We start from the raw sequence: 21,025 nt of genomic DNA on the forward strand, positions 1-21,025 counted from the left end.
GGCAGGGTTACGAGGGGCAGGTGGTTGGTGTGGTGAAGGTCTGGGGCCAATTGAAGGTCCAGCCAACCACTGACTTTAACAAAGCAACACATGCAACTGCAGCAACTGGTCAGTGTCAAACTGAGTGTCTGTCTGATTTTAGTCTAGATTTGAGACCACAGAAACATCCTGCATTTTTCTTTCTTATTCTCCTCCTCTTCTTTATTGTTTGCCTCCTTCATCCTTCATCCATACTATGAGCACCCATGAGTATACAAAGGTAAAAATCAGGGCTATTTTCTGATGCACCAATCAGTGGCATGTTTTTATCTGAATGCCTTATCTTCATATATATAGCCCTTTATATGTACGCCACTTAAAAGTCCAATGTGTGGGATTCATGGAGATATAGTAACAGAGATGGAATATAATATAATAAGTATAATTTCTTTCGTGTATAATCACCTGACCTGTCTTGTTTTTGTCACATTAGATTTAGTATTTTCACTCTATATAGGGAGCATGCTTCTGCATCTGCATGGCCCTGTTTCTGCATTGAGAGAGATACATACAACAGAGATATTTTTTTAATGTGAAACTGCTTTATTCAGTGTTTTTTGCTTCTTTATATCACTGGGTTCATTTGTTTTAGAGAGGGAGAGACCTCGTTGGATAATTCAGCTTTTGGTAAAAACCTCCTGAAAGTCTGCATCTTAAGTTATAAGAGGAAAAAGGTTAGCACGCATAGGCTGGTGCTTCGCTAGCTGCCCGTCTCTGACATGCCAAACAGCATTGGAGAAACACTGATTTATAACGTGAAAGTGCTTTATTCAGTGATTTTACTGGTTTAAATCAGCGGGTCTGTTTGTTTTGGAGATGAGGAGACTTCTGCGGATAATTCAGCTCTTAGTGAAAACCTCCTGAATGTCTGGATTAGAAATAAAATGAGCACAATTTAACTTATCAGAGAAAATAGTTGAGCACACATTAGCAGGTGCTGGGCCAGCGGCCTGTCTGCAACATGCCAGAAACTGCTTTATGCAGTGATTTTTACTGGTTTTAATTACCTGGTACGTTTGTTTTGGAGAAAAGAGACTTCTGCGGATTATTCAGCTCCCACTACAAACCTCCTGAACAAAGAACACTCAGGTATTTCTAACCTGGAGAAATTTTAGCTGGTTGCAATTTGCAATCCTCACTGCTAGATGCCAAAAATCCTCTTTAATCTCACACACTGGACCTTTAAGTGAGACAAGTTGCATGAAACTATATTGGTAACAAGCGTGTTAGAAACAAGAATCTTGAAAAAAGGCAAAAATAATTGGGTCCTTGGGTCTTAGATATATTTTGTTTTTTTAATGCTGAATAGACTAAATGATCAAACATAATAAAATGTACTGTATTTGTGAGTAAAGTAGTAAATATCTACTTAATTTAAAGTAAAGACAATGGCTCATTGTAATTTATCTGCGTTTTCTTTTAAAAAAAAAACTTGATTGTGGAATAGAGGCTGTTCTGGTGAGCACTTTAGACAAAAACTGTCACAGAAGCTAATACTGTACAGTGATATAGCAAAATACCATCCCTTGATGATCAGCATTTTTACTCCTGGCACCATCCTGACAGTTGTTCAGCCAACAACCGATGTGCCCTTTGTAGTGAGGACAAGTTGCTGTGTTGGTACACTGTGGTGGGTGTCAGGATATGTTGGATTAGGGATGTTTAGACCTGGAACAGGATTGTTTGGCTCTGCTGAGCTTCCCCGGCTCTGCACAGTGAAATCTGCAGGAGATCCCGAGGGTGATGTTGAGGCCTCTGAGCACTCCACCTTCTATGAATAATGACTATACATTGTTGTGAATGGAGGCTTCTGTTTAGTTACATAACTAAATCCCACTCATTATTTGGGGCCATATTAAACTGAGAGGGCTTAGAGCTAAACATATTCGGTTTGGTAAGTAATGGACTGTGCTAATATTCCCGTGGGAACACCAGTGTGGGCTTAAGGGCTTTAAACTACCAACCTTGCTAACGTAGTGAGGATTTGAGCTAATTACCTCCTTCACTGAGCCCCTGGCTGTAAGCCTCCTGTAGAGACAGACTCTGAGCTACGTTTACACACTCAAGTACAAATATGCAAAGCAAAGATGGAGAATAATAGTGGGGTATGCATGAGTCAGATATTCTGTAAGGAACACAGCATGAGGATACTGATGGTCAAAACAAAACAACATGCCAAAATGCAGTGCCGAAATGCTTTCTGTGTATTCTGACCTTTAAACAAAAGTGTCCAAGAAAAGTCAGGTAAAACTGGAGCTGGAAGGAGTCAAAGAAACAAGTAGCAAATGTCAAACTGCTGTCTGCTGTTGCTGAAGGAATCACAGAAAAAAAGCAAAAAGAGGGGGAAAAAATGCTACTGTTTGTATGTGTGCTCTAACCTCTCTGTGAATTTGTCAGTGGACTCCGAAGGGTAGGCGTGTGGCTGCGATGTGTGTTGCTGTGGGGGGAGGAGAGAGATGGAGAGAGTGAGGGAGAGAGGCCAAGTCAGGAGTGAACATGTTTACCACTGACTGAGAGAAAGAGAGTGAGAGACAGACAGCGAGTGGGACAGAGAAAGAGAGAGACTCAGATTTAAAGCAGTTCAGTGTGAGGTTTGATTTCACTCCACTGCTTTCTTTTAGAAAAAATACTCAGGGCCACACTGCCATTACATCTATGCCAGCTTTACAGTACAGCTGTACCTACTTGGTCTAGCATATGGCTGCAATATGGACACTTGTTTGGACTTGTGACATATATATGGACCTTTAAGACAAAGTGGCAATCCTTCACTGAACTACTATCATCTTCTAAAGAGCTGAGCAGTGTTTGAATCTCTAAAGAAGAAGCAGCATCAGCACCAGTCAGGGACCCACCTGGACTTAACACAACCAGCCCAGCGGTTTATTTGTAATAGGTACCATAAGGAGGAGCTGAAGATCAACGCGCAGCAGTTTGGGTCCAGTAGCAAAGATGTGTTCACTAAACAGGACCATGTCTTTGTCTGTGTTCCCCAGGGAGCCTGCTGCCGGCCTGGACGCCACTGTGGACTATGTTAAGGTAGGAACAACAAATGTGCTTGTTGTTGATTTACAGAATATAGACAAAACTACTACAGCTGCTGTTGATACTATTACCACTATAACTGCAAGTACGATCGGGATTGTGGTGGTTATTCTTTTCATTAGACCAATGAGAATTGTTGAAGATATTTTGCCTTCAGGGCTGTGCACAGAAAGACAGATTTATGTTGCACAGAAAGCGACTTATCACAACTTATCTAACATACACAAAACACATTATATTTCCTTTCAGCCGTTGTGCACATCGATCAATCATTTCCAGTATTTCTAGGACTGGTTGTACTGCACAGTGATAAAAACTGTACAAACACACACAGCCACAAAGTTCAGTTTGATTCAGTAAAATGTCAGAGTTGTAGGTGCTGCTCTCTACATGTAGGTAAAGCTGTACCAATAGCTGTGGTATCAGTAATAATTCCAGGTATTTATGGCGTCAAACATTTCACTCTGTTGTGAAAATTCTGCAACTCTAAACTAAACACTGCTTCTAAAATCTTTGCCAGGTCAATAAAGGTGTAAGTTATTAAACTGACTTGAATCCATCACCATCGGTGATTGTAATTTGACTAAAACTGGATATAAAATGATATTCAGCTGTTTCTGCAGGCTTCAATGTAAACATCACTCACAGGAGAAGTTAATCCAATTGCCTCTGGGCTACAAGGATAACACACCTCTAAATCATATGCCTGCCACCGTGCTTTGGCTGCCACTCTGTTGTAAATCACATTCACACGCGCACACACACCACCTGCGTCCCAGCTTTAAGAGAGATGATGACTGAGAGACGATCATTTACTTATCACAGTATCATCTAGCTTACAGATCATGTGCTTTACATGCTTTACTGTCTATATTTCTGTCTCTGTCTTGGTTTGTCTTTCTGTTTATACTCACTCTGTACAGCTTCTGCTTAAATACAAGAGGAAATTTGTGTATATAAGTGCAAAACACACACACACACACACACACACACACACACACACACACACGGCAAGTAGCTCGGAGCAGGTTTTAAATCCTAAGTACTTTTTGAATACTGACCAAAAGGTTTTCACACACTGTCTGAAGTTGGCACCACATGCTTTGATTCTTAATCTTGTTTACATATTCTTCAATCAGATATTGCCTGATTTAAATAATTTAAAACATTATTTCATACTGCATGTCAGCCTAATTATTGTTTTTTGGGGTTTTTTTTATAAAAAAGACAGCATCAAATTAGAAATTAGAAAGCCTTTATAGTCATTGTATATTGCAGGATGCAAAGAAATTTGGAGTGCCACTCTGAGTTGGTGCATAAGAGTTCTCACTGTTGTGAGAAAAGCTCATTTAAGTTACTTAAAAAAGTGTTTAATCTAGATTATCTCTAGTTCTTAACCTAACCCCTGCATGGCCAGAGTGGAGACAGATGACCAGTCTGACAGAATTGGTTGTGTTGAGCAAGGTGAAGAAAAACATGATTATAAATCTAAAAGTGGGGAAAGAATCTGGGTTTAACCAAACATGAATCAGATAATCAGTCAGGTTTTTAGACAACAGCTACATTTGAGGCACATTGTAACCTTCCTGATTCAGAAGGAAAGACCAGGACTGGAGAGGACATGTAGAGAAACACATTTATTCTCAGCAACAGCGGTTGAAAAGTATTTTTTATGTGTTCATGCACAAGTTTATGTTCTGTTTTGGTGCTTTGAATGATACCTGACTGTACTCTTGTGTACCTTGTGAGGATAAATCAAATGCAAAAAATGCCTCGTGTGAGTAGAGCACACTTTGTTCAGAGGTTTTGTACGGCCATAAGAACAGTGGAAAGACCACATTTCCCTTTTAATTTTTTTGAGTTCTGAACCTCCTCATGGTATAAAACACTTTCATAGACCTTGTAATAACAATGTTAAGCTAAACTAAGCAAACGTGTGTCTCTTATGTATCTTATTTTGACTGAAAAATCATTGTTTTAACAATGTACACTGTACATAACTGGATTTCAGGGCAAAGCAGTCCTACCTACACACACATATTCACATTTCTCTCTTTCACTCTTTATCTCCCCTCTTCTTCATCCCCACAACTACCCACTCCTCTCTCTTTCCCATCCATCACTCCTTTTCTACATCTATTAGCTCATATGTTTGGATGCTGACACCTCAGTCTGAAAAGCAAACTCAGTCCTTCCCACGAGAACATGTGGCAGCTAACCACATGCGTACACACAAACCTGGACACACACATACACAAACAGTACTTGTGTGTATTTCTTTGGTCAATTTAGGGTTGCGTGCAAGTGTCAACAGAGTGTGTGTGTGCTGACCGCAAATGGAGGTACTGTATCCCAGGTATTATATAATAGGTGTGAAAGTGTAGCTGTCAGCTGTGGTACTCCAGATGTGTTTGCATTTCCACTGTGGATGAAACACACACACACACACACACACATGTCCATGTGCACACAGACTGTAACGCACAGTACAGGTGCTCTGTGTCATATCCTGTGGAAAGGTCAAAAGTACATAAACAGTGCAGGGAGCCTTGCATTGTTAAGTGCAATCAGGCCATCAATTATGTTCAGCACAAGTGTGTAGGATGGATGTGTGCAAGGAAGGAAGTGTCTGTGGAGAACAATCGTATAAAGATATCTCTCTCATGTCTGACTGTTCGCCAATTTCTCCTCATTTCAAGAGCCGTTTGATGTCTAAATTCTGCTTACAGTCTTATTAGCTGGTTCCCCTCACTGAGTGGAAGTTAAAAAAAACATCAAATTCACAATTAGGTGATTCAATGGGATGGTAAGATGATGGGTTAGATATAAAAGATGTACTATAAATACTGAAATTACAAAAAAAGGAGTAGAAATAATTAGGAGTACTATATTGACAGCTGCTGAGACAGCTATGAACAGATAATCAGTGATCCCCATAAAACTGCGAAGTGTTTTATTAAAGATAAAGCATAATCTCCAAGGTGTAAAATATTTGGCTTTTCCCATTAATTAGATACCAAATGTAAAAGTGTGTATATCACAGTTTACACTGTATAAAAAAAAATCATAGGATGATCATACAAACTGAAATGACACCAGATAGAATAATGTTCCGAACCAAATGTACAACTCAGCCTAACACAGTTCAGCAATGTGTTGTAATGGTGCATACACTGTTTCACTTCATCACATTAAAGGGTAGGAGAACATGTAGCACAGAATGCCTTGGTATAATTGTTGGGAAGTTTGGCCAGATAAAAAACAGGCAGAGTCAAGTGTGTGAGAGAAACCAGGATTGGTACAAAGTTCCCACAGGATAAATCAGATAAATGTTACAAAAAGGGGTAGTTCAATGCTGCAGCAGTAAATTGAGACATGAAAGGCACAGAAAAGCTATTTTCCAAATCAGTTTCCCAATATGAGCGATAAGATCCTGTATGAATACAAACATTTTTGCAAACATTTGACCAGTTTTGTTAATTTCAAACCATAATTTAGAAGTGTTGTATGTAACTCTGGAAAAAAATACTGAATGTTTAAGTCTCATTTCCTGGTTGTCCAATATCAACGCTTTGGGTTGGCAGTTTGGTCCGACTACCAACCCAAAGTGACGGTACTTGACGACCTGGGAATAAGAATCCGCAATCAACCATCTTTCCCCAGACTTAAATACAGCACCTTTAAGTTATTTGTGTTTTTTCCATGCCTCCTTTTTGGTTCGAGCACCAATTAGAGTGTAGCATCATTAAAATCAACCACTTGTGGAGTTATTTGGTTATATTACCAACATGGTCAATAAAATCTGATCAAAATTGTACCCACAAAGATTGACAAAACAGATAAGCTGAATTTTTGTGTGTTTACCTCTTAATAAGCAAAACACAAGGATTGTTTTTTATGAGGAGAAAGGTGGAAGGAAATTTGGCCAAATTAATCAATTCTACAGACAATCAATTCACTTTGATACTGTGGCACTATAGGTGGCAGTATAATGCACTATATTCTTTGAAAAGAAATTGAGTGAAAGAGAAAGAAAGAAAGACAGAAAGAAAGAAAGCCTATTCCCCTGTTGATTCTCTGTAGTTGAGAATGAGCACAACTCTTTGAATTCTATAAAGGACTCTCCCTCTTTGCTCTCTCTTTTTCATTCCCACTCTGTCTCTGACTTGAAAACATCAGATTGCTCTACCCTCATGAGAGCGCTTTAAGAAACAATAATGCTCTGTGTGCATATGTGCGTGCGTGCGTGTGTGTGTGTGTGTGTGTGTGTGTGTGTGTGTGTGTGTGGTCTCGGATTGCAATAACTTTCAACTCTCAAAATAGATGACACTTAACAGCTTACAGTGCACACAGCACGTTCATAGTTTAGTGATCAAAACATCAATTTAAGTATTTATTTACTGCAGTTAATCCATGAATTATTTAATCTCCGAAAGTATAAAAGTGCTTTGAAGTGCTGGAGGAGCGCTTGAAGGTAAAGATGCACTCTGGTACACTCTAGTGGTCAAGGTCAGGTACTGCAATATGAGACAGCCAGACCCCAAAACTGTAGATGGATCAGGAGCCAGCCAACCAGTTAGAAGTCCAAACACTGGTGTGACATTCATCGGGATCATCATACCAGTCTGTCAGCAGGCCAGCATGAGTTTAAATAGCAACCAACAGCCAATCAGCTGGTCAGCCCGCTAGCCAACTATTCAGCTCTACTAACTGGCCTGCGGGTGTGTCAGTCGACCAGTCAATAAGCTGCACAGTAAATCGATCATTCAGTTTGCCAGTCTATAAGCAGAGCAGGCAGCTGGCCAGCAACCCAACAGCTCGCTACAGTTAATGAACAATGATAATTTGCTATGAAGTCTTCAGTCGTCCTGTTAGACCCACGTAACTGAAGTTTTGGGCACATTGGGTTTCTTTGAGTTCTTGCGCATTGGATCATATAAAGCAAACACAGTACTTGTAGCATTTAGACAGAAATAAAAATTACAAGTGTCCTTAATTTTGAATCAGAGCTTTATACCTCTGAATTAAGAATAGGTGCTAAAAACCTGTTTTGTAAGAACCGTTGTACTGTCTGTTTAAGCAATTGAACTTTATTGGATATACAGTGTAACCTCTTTTATAGCAGATGAAAGAGTCACTCTGGGTAATGAGCAAGTTTGATCTGGGTCAGACTCTATAGATTAGGAGTCATGATGTAAACCATGTTGCACTAGTGTCTCAATTTGTTGTATAAACACAGAATGATGACAGGCCTTTTTAACATCATAACTTGTGTCTTTTGGTTTGGCGAGATTCGCCTCCCACAGTGCACGATCAGTTTAAAATTCCTAGGTTTAGTTTTTGGATATTTTGTATTTGATCACATGTAGGTGAAATTATTATATTCATTATCTAAATGTGCGTTCTCCCGGAATTTTTTTTTCAGGTCCTAGTTCTAGTGAAAGATGGTAAGTTTTTGCTTTACAGAGAGGTTTAAACAAGTCTGAGTGTAAACGACACATAAAACTGACACTGTGTGGAGAAAAAGGACAGTTTAAACCTGCTCAAACCAAATGTTTTTCCTCTTGCCATAAATTAAGTTCATCTTCCCCATGATGAGAACATTTTTAGAAACCCTTTCCAGATGCAGTGCGCTGTATACCATCACCCCTAGTCCTCCATTGTAACTTACTTAGAGGCTTAAAACACAAAACTTGTTGATTTACTGTCTCTTTTTAAGCCACATGAAATGCATTTCCCCCACTGACTACACACATTTTTATTGACATTGCGAAGGCTCACGCAGGGGAGGCGTCACGTTGCACAAATCAATATGACTGTCACCAAGATCACAGTCCATTACTGATCGATGAGCCATCCCAAGCACTCACACAGCCAGACTCACCCATGGGGGCTGAACAGCAGTGTCACTGATATTTATTCTCTGGCATTAGAACATGATGAAAGCCGCATAAATGGTACATAAGGACAGTGACGCTGAGACTAAGGCTGATATCATACCATTGATTCTTGTCAAGCAAACTTCCAGTCAGTGTCAGGAAATCAGATGATGTATTTACAGCCCCTATATGTAGGATATTTACTGGATTTTGATAGAGAAGCATGCAACTGCAGGACAAGAAGACTTAAAGTTCTGCAGTATGTTTCACTCTATTGTGCTTATTATTTGTCACAAGACATGATTTAATAGAATTGTGTAAGACTGATTCAAAGCACAAAGTACAACTGGAAAAGGGTATTTCTTTTTTGTTTTGAAAAAATAGAGAGAAATAAGTTGTTTTGATCATCATGCTTGCTGCTACTATGTTGGACAGTCACTCCATCACTTTGGTTCCCACTGAAATATCCTCAGAAACTATTGGATGAATTGGCATTAAATCTGGTGGTCCCCAGAGGACGAACTATAATGACTTTGGTGATCCACCGATTTTTCCTCCGGTGCCACCAGCTACATAATCTTACAACTTTATGTCCAACTTAAAACGGCTTTAATCTTTATTTTTATAATAACAATATATCAAATGACAATGTGACAATGCGAAATGATCGTCCAGATCTGCACCTCACTTCTTCTAAAGTCAGGGCATCTATGCTATAAGAGTTTATCTCAGGTCATCCACACCACACACAGAGCTTTATAATCAATGTTTAGCTGCTGCAACTTTACAACTTTGATTCACTCTCACTGCTCTCATAGTGTCATTTTCAGCCACAGCTGGCAGCTTTTTCCAACAAAAAAGCTCTAAAAAAACACTAAGTACACTACCTGCTCAGCACCAAACAAAAGACAAACACAGTTTGAGACCAGCAGGTGATTGTAGTGGAGCATTTAGCAGCTAAAGAGCCAGATTTTGTTGGTTGGTAGAGACCAAAAACAGAGCTAAAAGAGAGTCAATACTGATTACATTTGCCAGGAGGCCACAAACACAACTCCAAATGAATGACAGTGTTGCTCCATATCTGCTAAATGTCTAAATAGGCAACTGTTAACTATCAAGTTTGCCATATCAACTAAAAAGGCGATTATATGTCGACTTGTTTCCGCTGCTGGCAGTCAACCAATAAAATCAGTTGTTGCAGGTATAAGACAGAGTAACCATGTAGGGGATACACATTGTTCAAACTCACAATTTCTCTCCCCTCAGCCCCACTGTACAATAAAGTATATCAAAAATAATACATATTACAATTTTACCATTCTACATAATGGAATATGCTACCCTCCCATTTTGTCACAAAACTTGCTGAAGTTGCCGAAACAGCTCCACACTCTTTAGTCCATTTGACAGAAACAACAAACAGATAGAAATAGAAAACATAGAACCTCAGCGCGCTGATTTCTGTCCCTCGTTGTTTTTCCAGAGCATTCCTGGAGCGACGGATGTGTGTATTTTAAGGTGGACATTTAGCCTAGCTGGTGATTTGGGGCCACTGTGGTTGGCAGTAGTGTGTGTGAGTGTGTGCGTTGCCCCAGGGAATGTTCTACATGAATTTCCTCCGTGGATCCTCGGAGAGTTCGCACTGTAATTAGTGGCTCCATTTTCTTGCAGCAGAATATTCCTTTAACTGGTTGCTGCTGGGGTGTCACCCTTAGTGTGTGTATGTGTCTTCACTGAGTATGTGGCTGTTTGTGTGTGTCCATGATGGTGCCTGTACTCTATGTACGTGCTTGTTTTTGTCCTTTTCTCTGTAGCCTGGATGCCCGTGTGTGTGTTTGTGTGTCTGTAATGCGTCTGTGTGTGAATTGGTGGGAAAGCTGTGGCACTTAACTACAGTGTGGGTGTAATTGCTCAGCGGTCATTAAGTAACACAAATGGTCAGCTATTTATCAGCGCCACTCTGCAGGACACACACACACGCACCTCACTGGCTCTTTCCTCTCGTCTAGACACTAATGCAGCAGCATTGTACATTATTTTCAGTACACAACAGTGAGTGAACTTGCCATTTGCCATTAAATGTTTTTAGATGGTTGTTGTCAGTGTCTGGTAGCTATTCTTAGAACAAATTTTGCCAACACAGGAAGTGATTTCATTTCTTTTTTTTAGTTTGTTTGTAATAAATAGAAGAACAAGGTAGTTTGGGAGAGCAGTGAAAGAACATTGGTTGAGCAGTTAAAGAAAAGACTAAAGGACCATCCACAGCAAGAATGATAACTGAAACAGTAATTATAAATATATCAGATTAAAAGTCGTGTCCACACCACAATTGTAACAACAGCTTCACTGGGAAACAATATGTTGAGGTTACTCTCTGAGAGAATTGATGAACAAAAGAAACACTGACGGCCAATCAAAATCATGTTGATAATGGCAGATGGCACTGAGACTCATCATTGAGGTTTAAAAAAAAACACCCCTGTCTGATGAAACAGGTTATAAAAGCGCAAGAAGAGGCAGTCAAGCTCACCGTCAGAGCTCAGTCAAAGGGTTAATCCATCATCGATTGCAGGTGGGGTCATTCTCTTTGATGCATACTTTTTTTTAAGCCAAAATATTACGTCTAATGTACTTTGGCAGTCAGTAATGTACCTGGGCGGCCAGCCCAAGTAAAGTCTGTGTGTGGGAAACGCTGAGAACGTTATCGTTCATCAGTGTTGATGCTCACATCATTATCATTAGAGTTATATTTAGAGTTATCGCTCTTGGTGTAGACGGCCCATTAAAAATCATCCACATGAGGTCCAAAGAGATTTCATGAGTGATCTCTGGCAAGTTCAGAAACACCACAGTGACGAGTGCTCAAAGGCAAAGACAGGGAGAAAATGAGAAAATAAGTTAGGACATGAATTGGCCATTGACAAATCATTTGTCCTTTTTTTTAAGTAAAAGTTCAAGAAAAATAAAAACAACAAAGTTCTAGCCTCTGAAATATAGATAGAGGCTGTTTTTTTTTTAGTCTTCTATGATTGTAAATTTAAAAGCTTTGGTTTTTGGGCTGTTGGTTGGACAAAACCAGCAATTTTAATAAATCATAGGCTTAATGATAAATTGATAAGGCAACAAAATAGCCAGCCAATTCATGCATTAAGAAATAAGGGTTAGTTTCAGCCCTGTATGCAAATTATCTCTCTTATATTTTGTGTAGATGACATACATATGTAAGATGCTAAATACGTAGTTATCTGTGTGCCTATGTGTGTAATCTTCCATCCATTCATCATCCATGTGTTTTCAGCAAGAGCAAGAAAAAGACTTTGCCTCTGGGCCACTCCCAGTTAGTCTACACACCATTGGCTCGCACCAGATCACATTGGTCTTTCTCTCGCCCTTATATGGAGCTTGGGGGGGGGCGGAGCATAAAGGGGGGAAAGTGTGAGAAAGGATCTCCAGAGCTGAGTGAGCAGTGGAGGGTTCACTCTGCAGGGGAGTGTGGAGGAGAGAGATAGATACAGTAGTTATCCTGATGGGGATGTTGTTTCTCCTGCAGATTCTGACTTATTCTGGTTTATTAATGTCACATCTGACTACGTTGCAAATCATTTCGCTCACTGTAGTTTTTGTAGCTCTGTGATGGAAGTTTTTCTTGGAAGAGGCAAATGGCAGGGGGTTAATGGACTTGTCAGCTGGTAAAGTTACGCTTCGGATGTGTAGTCAAGGTGACTAGAGCTGGTATTCACAGCTGAAGTCAGCTGGCTGCAGACTGCAGTTGGTTACCCAGTTAGTCCTGGCAGTTAAGAAAAAGTTAAGAAGAATGTCGGAGAGATGCAACCTCAAGACCCTGACAGCAGCTCTGTGTTGCTTCTACCACAAGAACTCTGTGATCACTGCAAAGGTGAGAGTGTGTGAGCATGTATGCAGGTATTGACAGTCTTTGTTGTGTCATTGTTCATATCAATATTTGTGTTTGCACTTGTGTGTGTGAAATTTTGTTTGGCGAGTGTGTTTGCAAGTGCACATGTGCAGGTATTTTGTGCAGGTTGCATGCTGAAGCTTTTGTGCTGTGTGTTTCTGTTTGCCTTACCCAGTTTTAGTTTGTGTGTACATGCACAAAAGCAAATTTTGGAGATTTGCCTCCTTTCAAGTGTTCTTTTTAGGGCTCCTATAATCTGTTGTTGTTAAAAGGAGAAAACAGGAAACTGTGCAGTCCACAATGAGACACTAAAAAGGGGCATTATTAAAAAGACATAACCCCACATTGCATGGTGGAAAACAATCTGTGGTAACACTTCCAGCCTGAGCGAAATCTAATCACACTGAATAGTCTTCCTCTTTCCCTCACTCTCTCTGTGAGTTGAACACTAGGCTTTTATTACTCGGACCAGACGCTCTCATAAATGACCGACTGTGTGACTGTCTGACTGTGTGAGTGTGAGATATATAGCTGGCTTCATCCATAAGTAGTGCTGGTGGACAGACAGGGCAGTGTGTGATGGCAAGGGTGAGACAGAGATAGTTATAGACGCAGAGGTACCAGGACGAGGGTGATAGTCCTCATGAGGATGATAAATTACTAACTTGTGATAGTTTGTCTTCTTTATGACGTCAATGAAATGTATGAATGCCATTAAGTTGATTGGATGGAGCGAGAAGCGGGGCAGCAGGCTGAGGTGATGTGGTTTGTCCCTCTGTAGATCAGCCAGGACATGGTCGCTTCTGTTCTGCTGTTAAATGTAGTCTGTATAAAGGGATAAAGGAACACACGTGTTAATGCAAGGTGTCAGTGTATGCCACACGTGATGGGGTCTGAGCAAGAGCAAGAAGGTGATCAGATGTCATCCACAGTCACATAGATACAAATATGCACAGAGTTTAGTGCAGCAGTTTCATTTAATTTAACGATAAATTTGCCAATTGACTTCCATTGTAGCCCATGCCATTTATGATTTATAGTTAATAAGTTTAATTCAAACCCGGAGACATTAATAAAGGAAATGGAAACACAATCAAATCTAAAAAAAAAAAAAAAAAAGGCAGAAACGAATAGTTATAACAACACAACTGGTTCATTCTAATTATCAACAAACGTAAAATAAATGGAAACAAACTTGGCATCAGTGGCCATCTCTGTGGATATTATTTACAGAGCTTCTACTCTTCACTGACCCACCAAGATAATGTATCAAATACTGATGACCTTCCAAGGGCACACAAGACCATTCACTGACAAAACAACCTCTCCACAAGGTCCATTTAGTAGCTGTTCTGGAGTTCTTAATCATATGACATGACCTTCATCAGTAAGTTTGTCATCTTGTTATTGCTTTGTTTGCTTTGTTTTAGGGCTTTTTTTTGCCTTTAATCGACAGGACAGTGAAGTGTAAAGGGGGGAGAGAGAGAGAGTGGGAGAGACATGCAGCAAAGGGCCACGGGCCGGACTCGAACCCAGGCCGCTGTACATGGGGCGCCTGCTCTACCACTAAGCTACCGACGCCCCTATTGCATTTTTGTTTTATTATTAATACAATAAATATTTTTGCACATTCCAACTTATCTCTTTTATCTTAAACAGTGACATTGCACCTAATTTTTAAAGGGACAGTCTATATGGATTTAAGGCCCTGACACACCAACCCGATGGTCAGCCGTTAGGTAATGTTGGGCCATCGGTGAGCGTCTGTCACCCTAGTTGATGTAGTGTTCCCCAAACCGTTGCCTTCTATTGGCTCTTTTTAGCTGATTCAACATGTTAAATTAGCGACGTAGGAGCCCATTGGTGAATGAAATCACTCTGATTGGCAGTTCAGCTTAGTGCTCAACAAGAGAAATGGAAGTGAGGAAAGTAAACAAACCACCAAAGTCAAGAGGGAATGAGACCAAAACAAACTTGTTACAGAAAGTAAGATTATTTGTCTTTAGCTTTTGAGCTCTTTAGAAAAAATGTGTCTTGATGGTTTGTGGTGTTGTTCACTCATGCATGGTAAAAACGCTCTGTTCTTTTAACACTGGGTTGTGTTGTTAATGTGCTAACTGGCTAACTAGTGTCAAGACGGTCTTCCAGTTGAATGAGTATTACAGACTTCTGCCGTCTGCTGGTGTGGAGAGTTATTTCCTCTCATGCAGCCACAGAACATTTGTGGTAGTTGGCCATCAGCTGGAGTCTTTGTGTTGTGTTCAAATGCAACTTTTTGGCTGAGACACAGGCAACGTGAGGTGAGACAACAATTGCTTTCATTGCTGCTAGTTCTCTGACGTTGGTTTGGTGTGTCTGGACCGTCAGGGGCATCTGTCGGCAGAAATGGAATATAATATTCATGACAGTGTTTTCACTAGTGTAATTACCATAGGATAAACCATTTATATCTACATACAAAGTGGGTCCTTTCCCATGTAGTTGGCCATGTTGTTTCTACAGTAACCCAGAATGGACAAATCACACTGGCTCTAGATGGGGCCATTCACATTTTTGTGTTGGCCACTGTAGTTCTCCCAAACACTTGGCACACAGAAGTATCAGTTGGCTACAACCTCACCACTAGATGCCACTAAATCCTGCACACTAGATCTTTATTTATGGATGTTATTATTATTTTTTGTTAACCATAGTTTTCTTCTATTCTGTATTTATGTTTCTTGTCTTTGCATTGATCTTGTATGTGTAAACCTGCTTGGCAATAAACCAGATTCTGATTCAGATTTTTTGGTTTTCTTGGGACTTAAATGAACATTAAATCTCAGTGTTAAGCTAACCTGCAGTGAGATGGTGGTGATGGGTCTTTAAAGTACTCAGAAAATTGAACTTGAATTGAACTTCGATTGGACTTGTGCAATGTGTTGTTGTCCTATAATCCTCTCTGGCTCTACAATTGCCCTCCAGCACCGCGTTTCATCCATCCTTTATCTGGCTCTTGTTACATCTTCTCCCCCGACATGCTTACTCTTTATTTTCTCTGTTTGTCTTTATCTCTCTATCTGTGTCTTCCTTATGTCTTTACTTTTGATTCCAAAGAGCCCGGGGTTTTATTCCATTCCCTTTTCCCTCACTCCCCTCTTTATTTTCTCTTCCATCTGTCTCATTGGGAGGTTGCCATTTAACCAAACAGAACCAGTTTCTTGTTTTTCTTTTTCAAAACTAAGTTGCACTTGTATTCTCAGTCATGAGAGACCCCATTGACCCATTTTGAATCCCAAACCACAGTATAAGACAGTTAGCAACTGAGGATACATAGGAGATTGAGCAGATTATCTTATATGTTGCACAGTATGTCCTTTTTTTTGAAAGCTTAGCTGTACAGTAAATGTATACATACAGATTACATGTGTTCCTATTAGAACAAAACCTGCCACACGAAAATAAACAAACAGCACAGAAAGATGGAAAAAGCTGTTTGTAGACCATCAACCTTTTGTTGCAGCATGAGCTTCTTTTTCTCTCTCTGCACAATGAAAAGGAATTTACTGAGAGTTTGAGAGTGTTTTTGCCCTTAGCATATTCAGTTCTAAAGGTGGAAAACCCTCCCACTGTATCCACAGAGCCCAGTGCTTCAGGATGGCTTTTGTAAGCAAATAATTTCCAGTATTTTTTCACTGGACCCAGAATTCAACTGAATCTCTAAAGCTAAAGCTATAGTCTCACACAGCAAAACCTCATCTCCCAGGCTCAGTTGCTCAGTTGTTGTCATTCCACAATCACCCAGTAGGTATTAATGTGAAGCTACGAATAATTCTGCTCTTCTGTGGAGGCTTTCCACCACATTTTGGAACCGTGAAATGATTTTAGTGGATAGTTTTGGTGAAATTTGTCTTCAGAATGGCTGACTAGGAAGTGTCTAGGAGTGTTTAAGGCTGATTTTCTTCTGGGAATCTTATTATAAGTGTGTGTTTCTCAATTATCAGCAGTTTTCTCCACTTGTCCAGGAATTTGAATCAACAACTGACAACAACCTTCTTCTCAAATGTGTAGAATAAAAAGATTTTCAGAGAATATCACAACAGGACAGTGCTCAATTGCCCAGCTAAGTGGAGCCTTGTCTCAAATGAATGTTAAATTAAAAAAAAAAAAAAAGATAAATTTATTGTAGAGACAGACACACACACACACACATACTGACAATACAGTGATGGCATTGATGATGATCCTTCTGTAGCTGTCTAAGTCTGACCCGTCAGATGTCTCCTGGCCTAAACACAGGAAGAAGCACCCATCTAGTTGTTAGTAAACAGGAAAGGTGGGGATGCTGTGATGATGGAGCCAAGATGTTGAGATCCAGAAATGAAAAGATTCAGAGTTATTAGCTTTTGTTTATTCCCACAGCTTTAAGACTACACACAGCCAATCAAATATAAGAGACACAAACTCTGAATCGAGGCTTTATTTATTATCAGACTGTATTGAGCTGAAAAAGCTGAGGAGAAGCAATAACATTTCATAGAATTTCCTCAGTATTGTGAAACATTTCATAGGTGATGAAAGGTGGGGAGATGGATGTTTTTGCTGAATAATCATGCAGCATCCAGAAGTTTTTTTCTTTACTTACCTCCTGGATGTGTTTTCCAAAGTAGCTGCACCGCTGACAGTTTGTATTCATGTTGTGACTTTTCAAAACTTCACTTTGAGTTAATTTGACAGCTGGATGGATGCACACAGTTCAGTAGCTAGAGATGGCAAGAAACACAGAGTGCCACAAGAAGAGGGAGAGACAGAAACTGAAAGGGAGAAAGATAAAGAGAGAGAAGAGATAAAGGGAGAGAAGAGATAAAGAAAAGAGTAGAGGAAATAGCAGATAAACAGCAGACCAAGCTGTTGTTATTTTAATGGCGAGGGTGAGGGTGATGGCTCTGGTGGAAAAAAATCTCAAGTCATTTAAACCTGCAAAAAACGGATTCTTTGGGCCACTTTGTCTTCTGTTAACATGATTTAAATTGATCTGATTTAGGACATCAGCTGCAGGTCAATGGTGTCATCTAAGAATCTGATGCTCAGTGCTTCCTCTCATCATAATACAGCACATAAAGGATTTGGGTGAAACAGGGATTATAATGTCCACTAGTGTGTGCATGTGTACATGTGTGTGTGAGATGAGGAATCAGAGATATAATGCTGAAAGGTTATTTGTCTTTACCTCGCTGAACTCACAGGACAAGCAGCTTACAGAGTTGTCTGCTGCTTCTGATTGGTCCCTGCCAGCTCATACTGGATTGACACAGCAAAACAAAAAAGACCTGGCCTTGAACTCATGTATCATCTCCTACTGTACACACAGAAACCTTTCAAGAGTTTAAGAAAATGCTTTCTATTCTTGTAAAATCCAGGAAATCCAAAGAAAATCCAATCACTGTTGAAATCCTTTAGAACAATGGCCTTTGTTTTTGTTGGTCTGAAAAACTGCTACACGTTAATGCTGAGTAAGAGATTGCTTTTATGGCATGTCAGTGTTTTTTGACATTGGAGAGAAATAGTGACATTGAGAGTGGATGGCAATGATCTTGTGCTTGATTTAAACCCACTGGATTCATCTTTACCTCAACTAATGTGTTTACATTGGTCATTATATTGTGAGAGTACTGAGCCCAGATGCATCTTCAAATTTTAGGGATTTTATATATAACTCAGTATAGGAATAGAGGGTCAATAGGTTGTTTACATGGGTCTTTGGCTGCCTGAAATAAGGTCTGTGGTTCACACAAGCTTAAAAGACTTTCACGTTTGTTCTACAATATAAAATATGTCTGTAAATACCTCACTCCTGAATTTCCAATGCATGAGCTGTCTTTAAAAAGGCAGCTGCTAACAAGTGGCTAAATGAGACTACATAATGTCATTACGCTGAACACGGCTTTAAAGCTTCATTGTGGTAGGGACATTAAGACATGTGACTGTAGTGTAGTAGTGACTGTCTTTTGTGTATAGTCAAACGTTAGCTTTTTACTTCTGGCGATTGCATTTACACTTTAAAAATCATAAAAGTGGTGTCTATTTATGAAGATTATCTTGCTGAACAAAACATGCCATACCATAAAGGTTTGTTTGCCACAGAGTTTATTTTCCGCAATATTCCAAAATCCAATGGGAAAAATCCAATGGATTTTTGACCATGACCCCAACTTCCGCGTTGGCCTACAAAATTGTTGCAGCACTCTATTGTCGGTAAGTGTTTGGAAACATAACATTCAAACTTGGCCCCTCCTCCCCAAACTGCTTGTATGAACACTGCAAGCTACTTCACTATTGTGGGAACGTTACATTTGTTGTGACTGAAAAGCCGATACTTCAGTAAGATAACTAAGCTAACCGCTGGCACCTACCTCTACAACAAACAACAGGACAACTCCACGTCAGTCTTTATCCCCATCCTCTCCTTTAGTGCTCGCCTGCGAAAAATGAGAGTGAAAACTAGCCCCAGATTCACACTTGTTGTGTCTGCTTGGCGTTTTTGCCTCACTATATTTGCATATTTTCAGAGCTGTGTTCAGTGATTTTCATAGGTTTCATAGGAGTACTTTTGTACAAGTCTTCACAGTGTTTTTTTAATAGGAAAATCCTGCAAAGTATATCTTTAATTTCTAAGATTAGTTGAAGGATTACATGCTTTGATAGTATGGAACAATTCTGTACCTTGACATCTACTCCTTTGGCTGATGCTTTAATCCAAAGCCACATACAGATTAGGTGCAATTCTAAACCAGAGCAGATTGCACTCTGTTTCTCTTCCTAAAACTCTTTGAGACACATTTGATTTGAAGTAAAGTACAAACTCTTCAAAAATGAGAATACTCAGCATGTAAGTACCTGTACTTGTAGTGAATATTCAATACGTGGTTACTTCCCACCTCTGGCAGTAGTCCTACTAACACTCACCTTCACCCCTGAGTTAAATTTAATCTAAGTTATTCTGATCATAGATTCAGTCAGTATCACGGGACGATGACGTTTGTGCACTTGGGCTCAATGTCACTGGAGATATTTGACTTTATCTGCAGACATTCACTAATGAAGGTGTCTGACTTTGTCGCTCAAGTAGGAAACGTGTTTAAATGAGAGAAGAAGAAGAAGAGGAGAGGAAGAGGAAAGGAAATAAGGATGTTGGAAAGACATGCAGGTCGACACAGTCCACTGTGCTGTTTGTGCTGTGTTGTGGTCCATATGCACAGGGTGGTACAGTATAAATGCAGCTGCTCTCTGAGAATGACATCATGTTGCAGGGTCTTATTAAAGGCCGGCCTATAAAAAACACTGCCATCCACCATCTCCATCGCTTTTTATTTCTCCCTCCTTTCCTCCTCTGTCTCATTCCTTCCATCTCTCCCCTTCTCTTCTATTTCCTCCCTTCATCTATTTTCACTCATCTTTCTCTTCCTTAGCTACAGAATCCATCCATTCCCTCCCTCCAGTCATCCCTTCTTTCCTACATCCTTGTCTCCCTACTGCCATGCATCCCTGTTCACTACAGCACTGCTCTGTTCTTCAGTCCTGCTGGCCATGTGGCCGCAGGTGTAAAAACATTTTATTGTTGTAATGAATGTAAATCACGTAATCCATAACAAAAACAGCAGACATATTGCATCTGTTGTTTACTAGAGCTCCCGCATAAGCCAAATAAACTTAAGTTAATACAGCCATCAGCTTTTATGCTTTCAGTTTATCCACTTCAGCTCATCTCAGTCTAGATTTGTTGTGTAATGCTGGTACAACAGGAAAAGCAAGCTGCCCAGACACTGCGTTAATGGGTGTGACATACTGAATTTAACTGATGTGTAAAGAATATAGAAACAAAACAAAAAGTGAAACAAAATAAAGGTGATTCAACCTTTTGTTTTTATGCTTTTGAACTTTTAGGTACATCTTCTTCCTCCTCTCTGCCCACCTGACCCCCTAAAATGATTTTAATAAGAATTGATAATGAAGTTTGCAACACACAGAACACCAAATAACATTTGATAATAGAAGTTGCAATGTTGTTGTATAGTCTCCATGATTCACTGGGGAAATTAAAGCTTTAAAAAGCAGAATAATGAAATGTACTATAAAAGGTTGAGTATCAACTGAATGAATGAATAATAAA

General features: G+C 39.8%; 1 protein-coding gene across 2 annotated transcripts in view; it reads left to right on the forward strand.

Annotated features, from left to right (window-relative positions):
• bcar3 (BCAR3 adaptor protein, NSP family member) overlaps positions 1 to 21,025 on the forward strand; it is a 53,091-nt gene that overhangs the window by 15,403 nt on the left and 16,663 nt on the right. Inside the window, exon 4 of one of the 2 annotated variants that reach the window (XM_033622374.2) lies at positions 3,036 to 3,078. In XM_033622374.2, coding sequence (XP_033478265.1) covers positions 3,036 to 3,078 — 43 coding nt within the window. Of the gene's footprint in view, positions 1 to 3,035; positions 3,079 to 12,448; positions 12,859 to 21,025 lie in introns of those variants that run through there. The other variant, XM_033622375.2, reaches the window with a different exon arrangement.

Source organism: Epinephelus lanceolatus, chromosome 6 (genome assembly GCF_041903045.1).
Source record: "Epinephelus lanceolatus isolate andai-2023 chromosome 6, ASM4190304v1, whole genome shotgun sequence".
NCBI lineage: Eukaryota > Metazoa > Chordata > Actinopteri > Perciformes > Serranidae > Epinephelus > Epinephelus lanceolatus.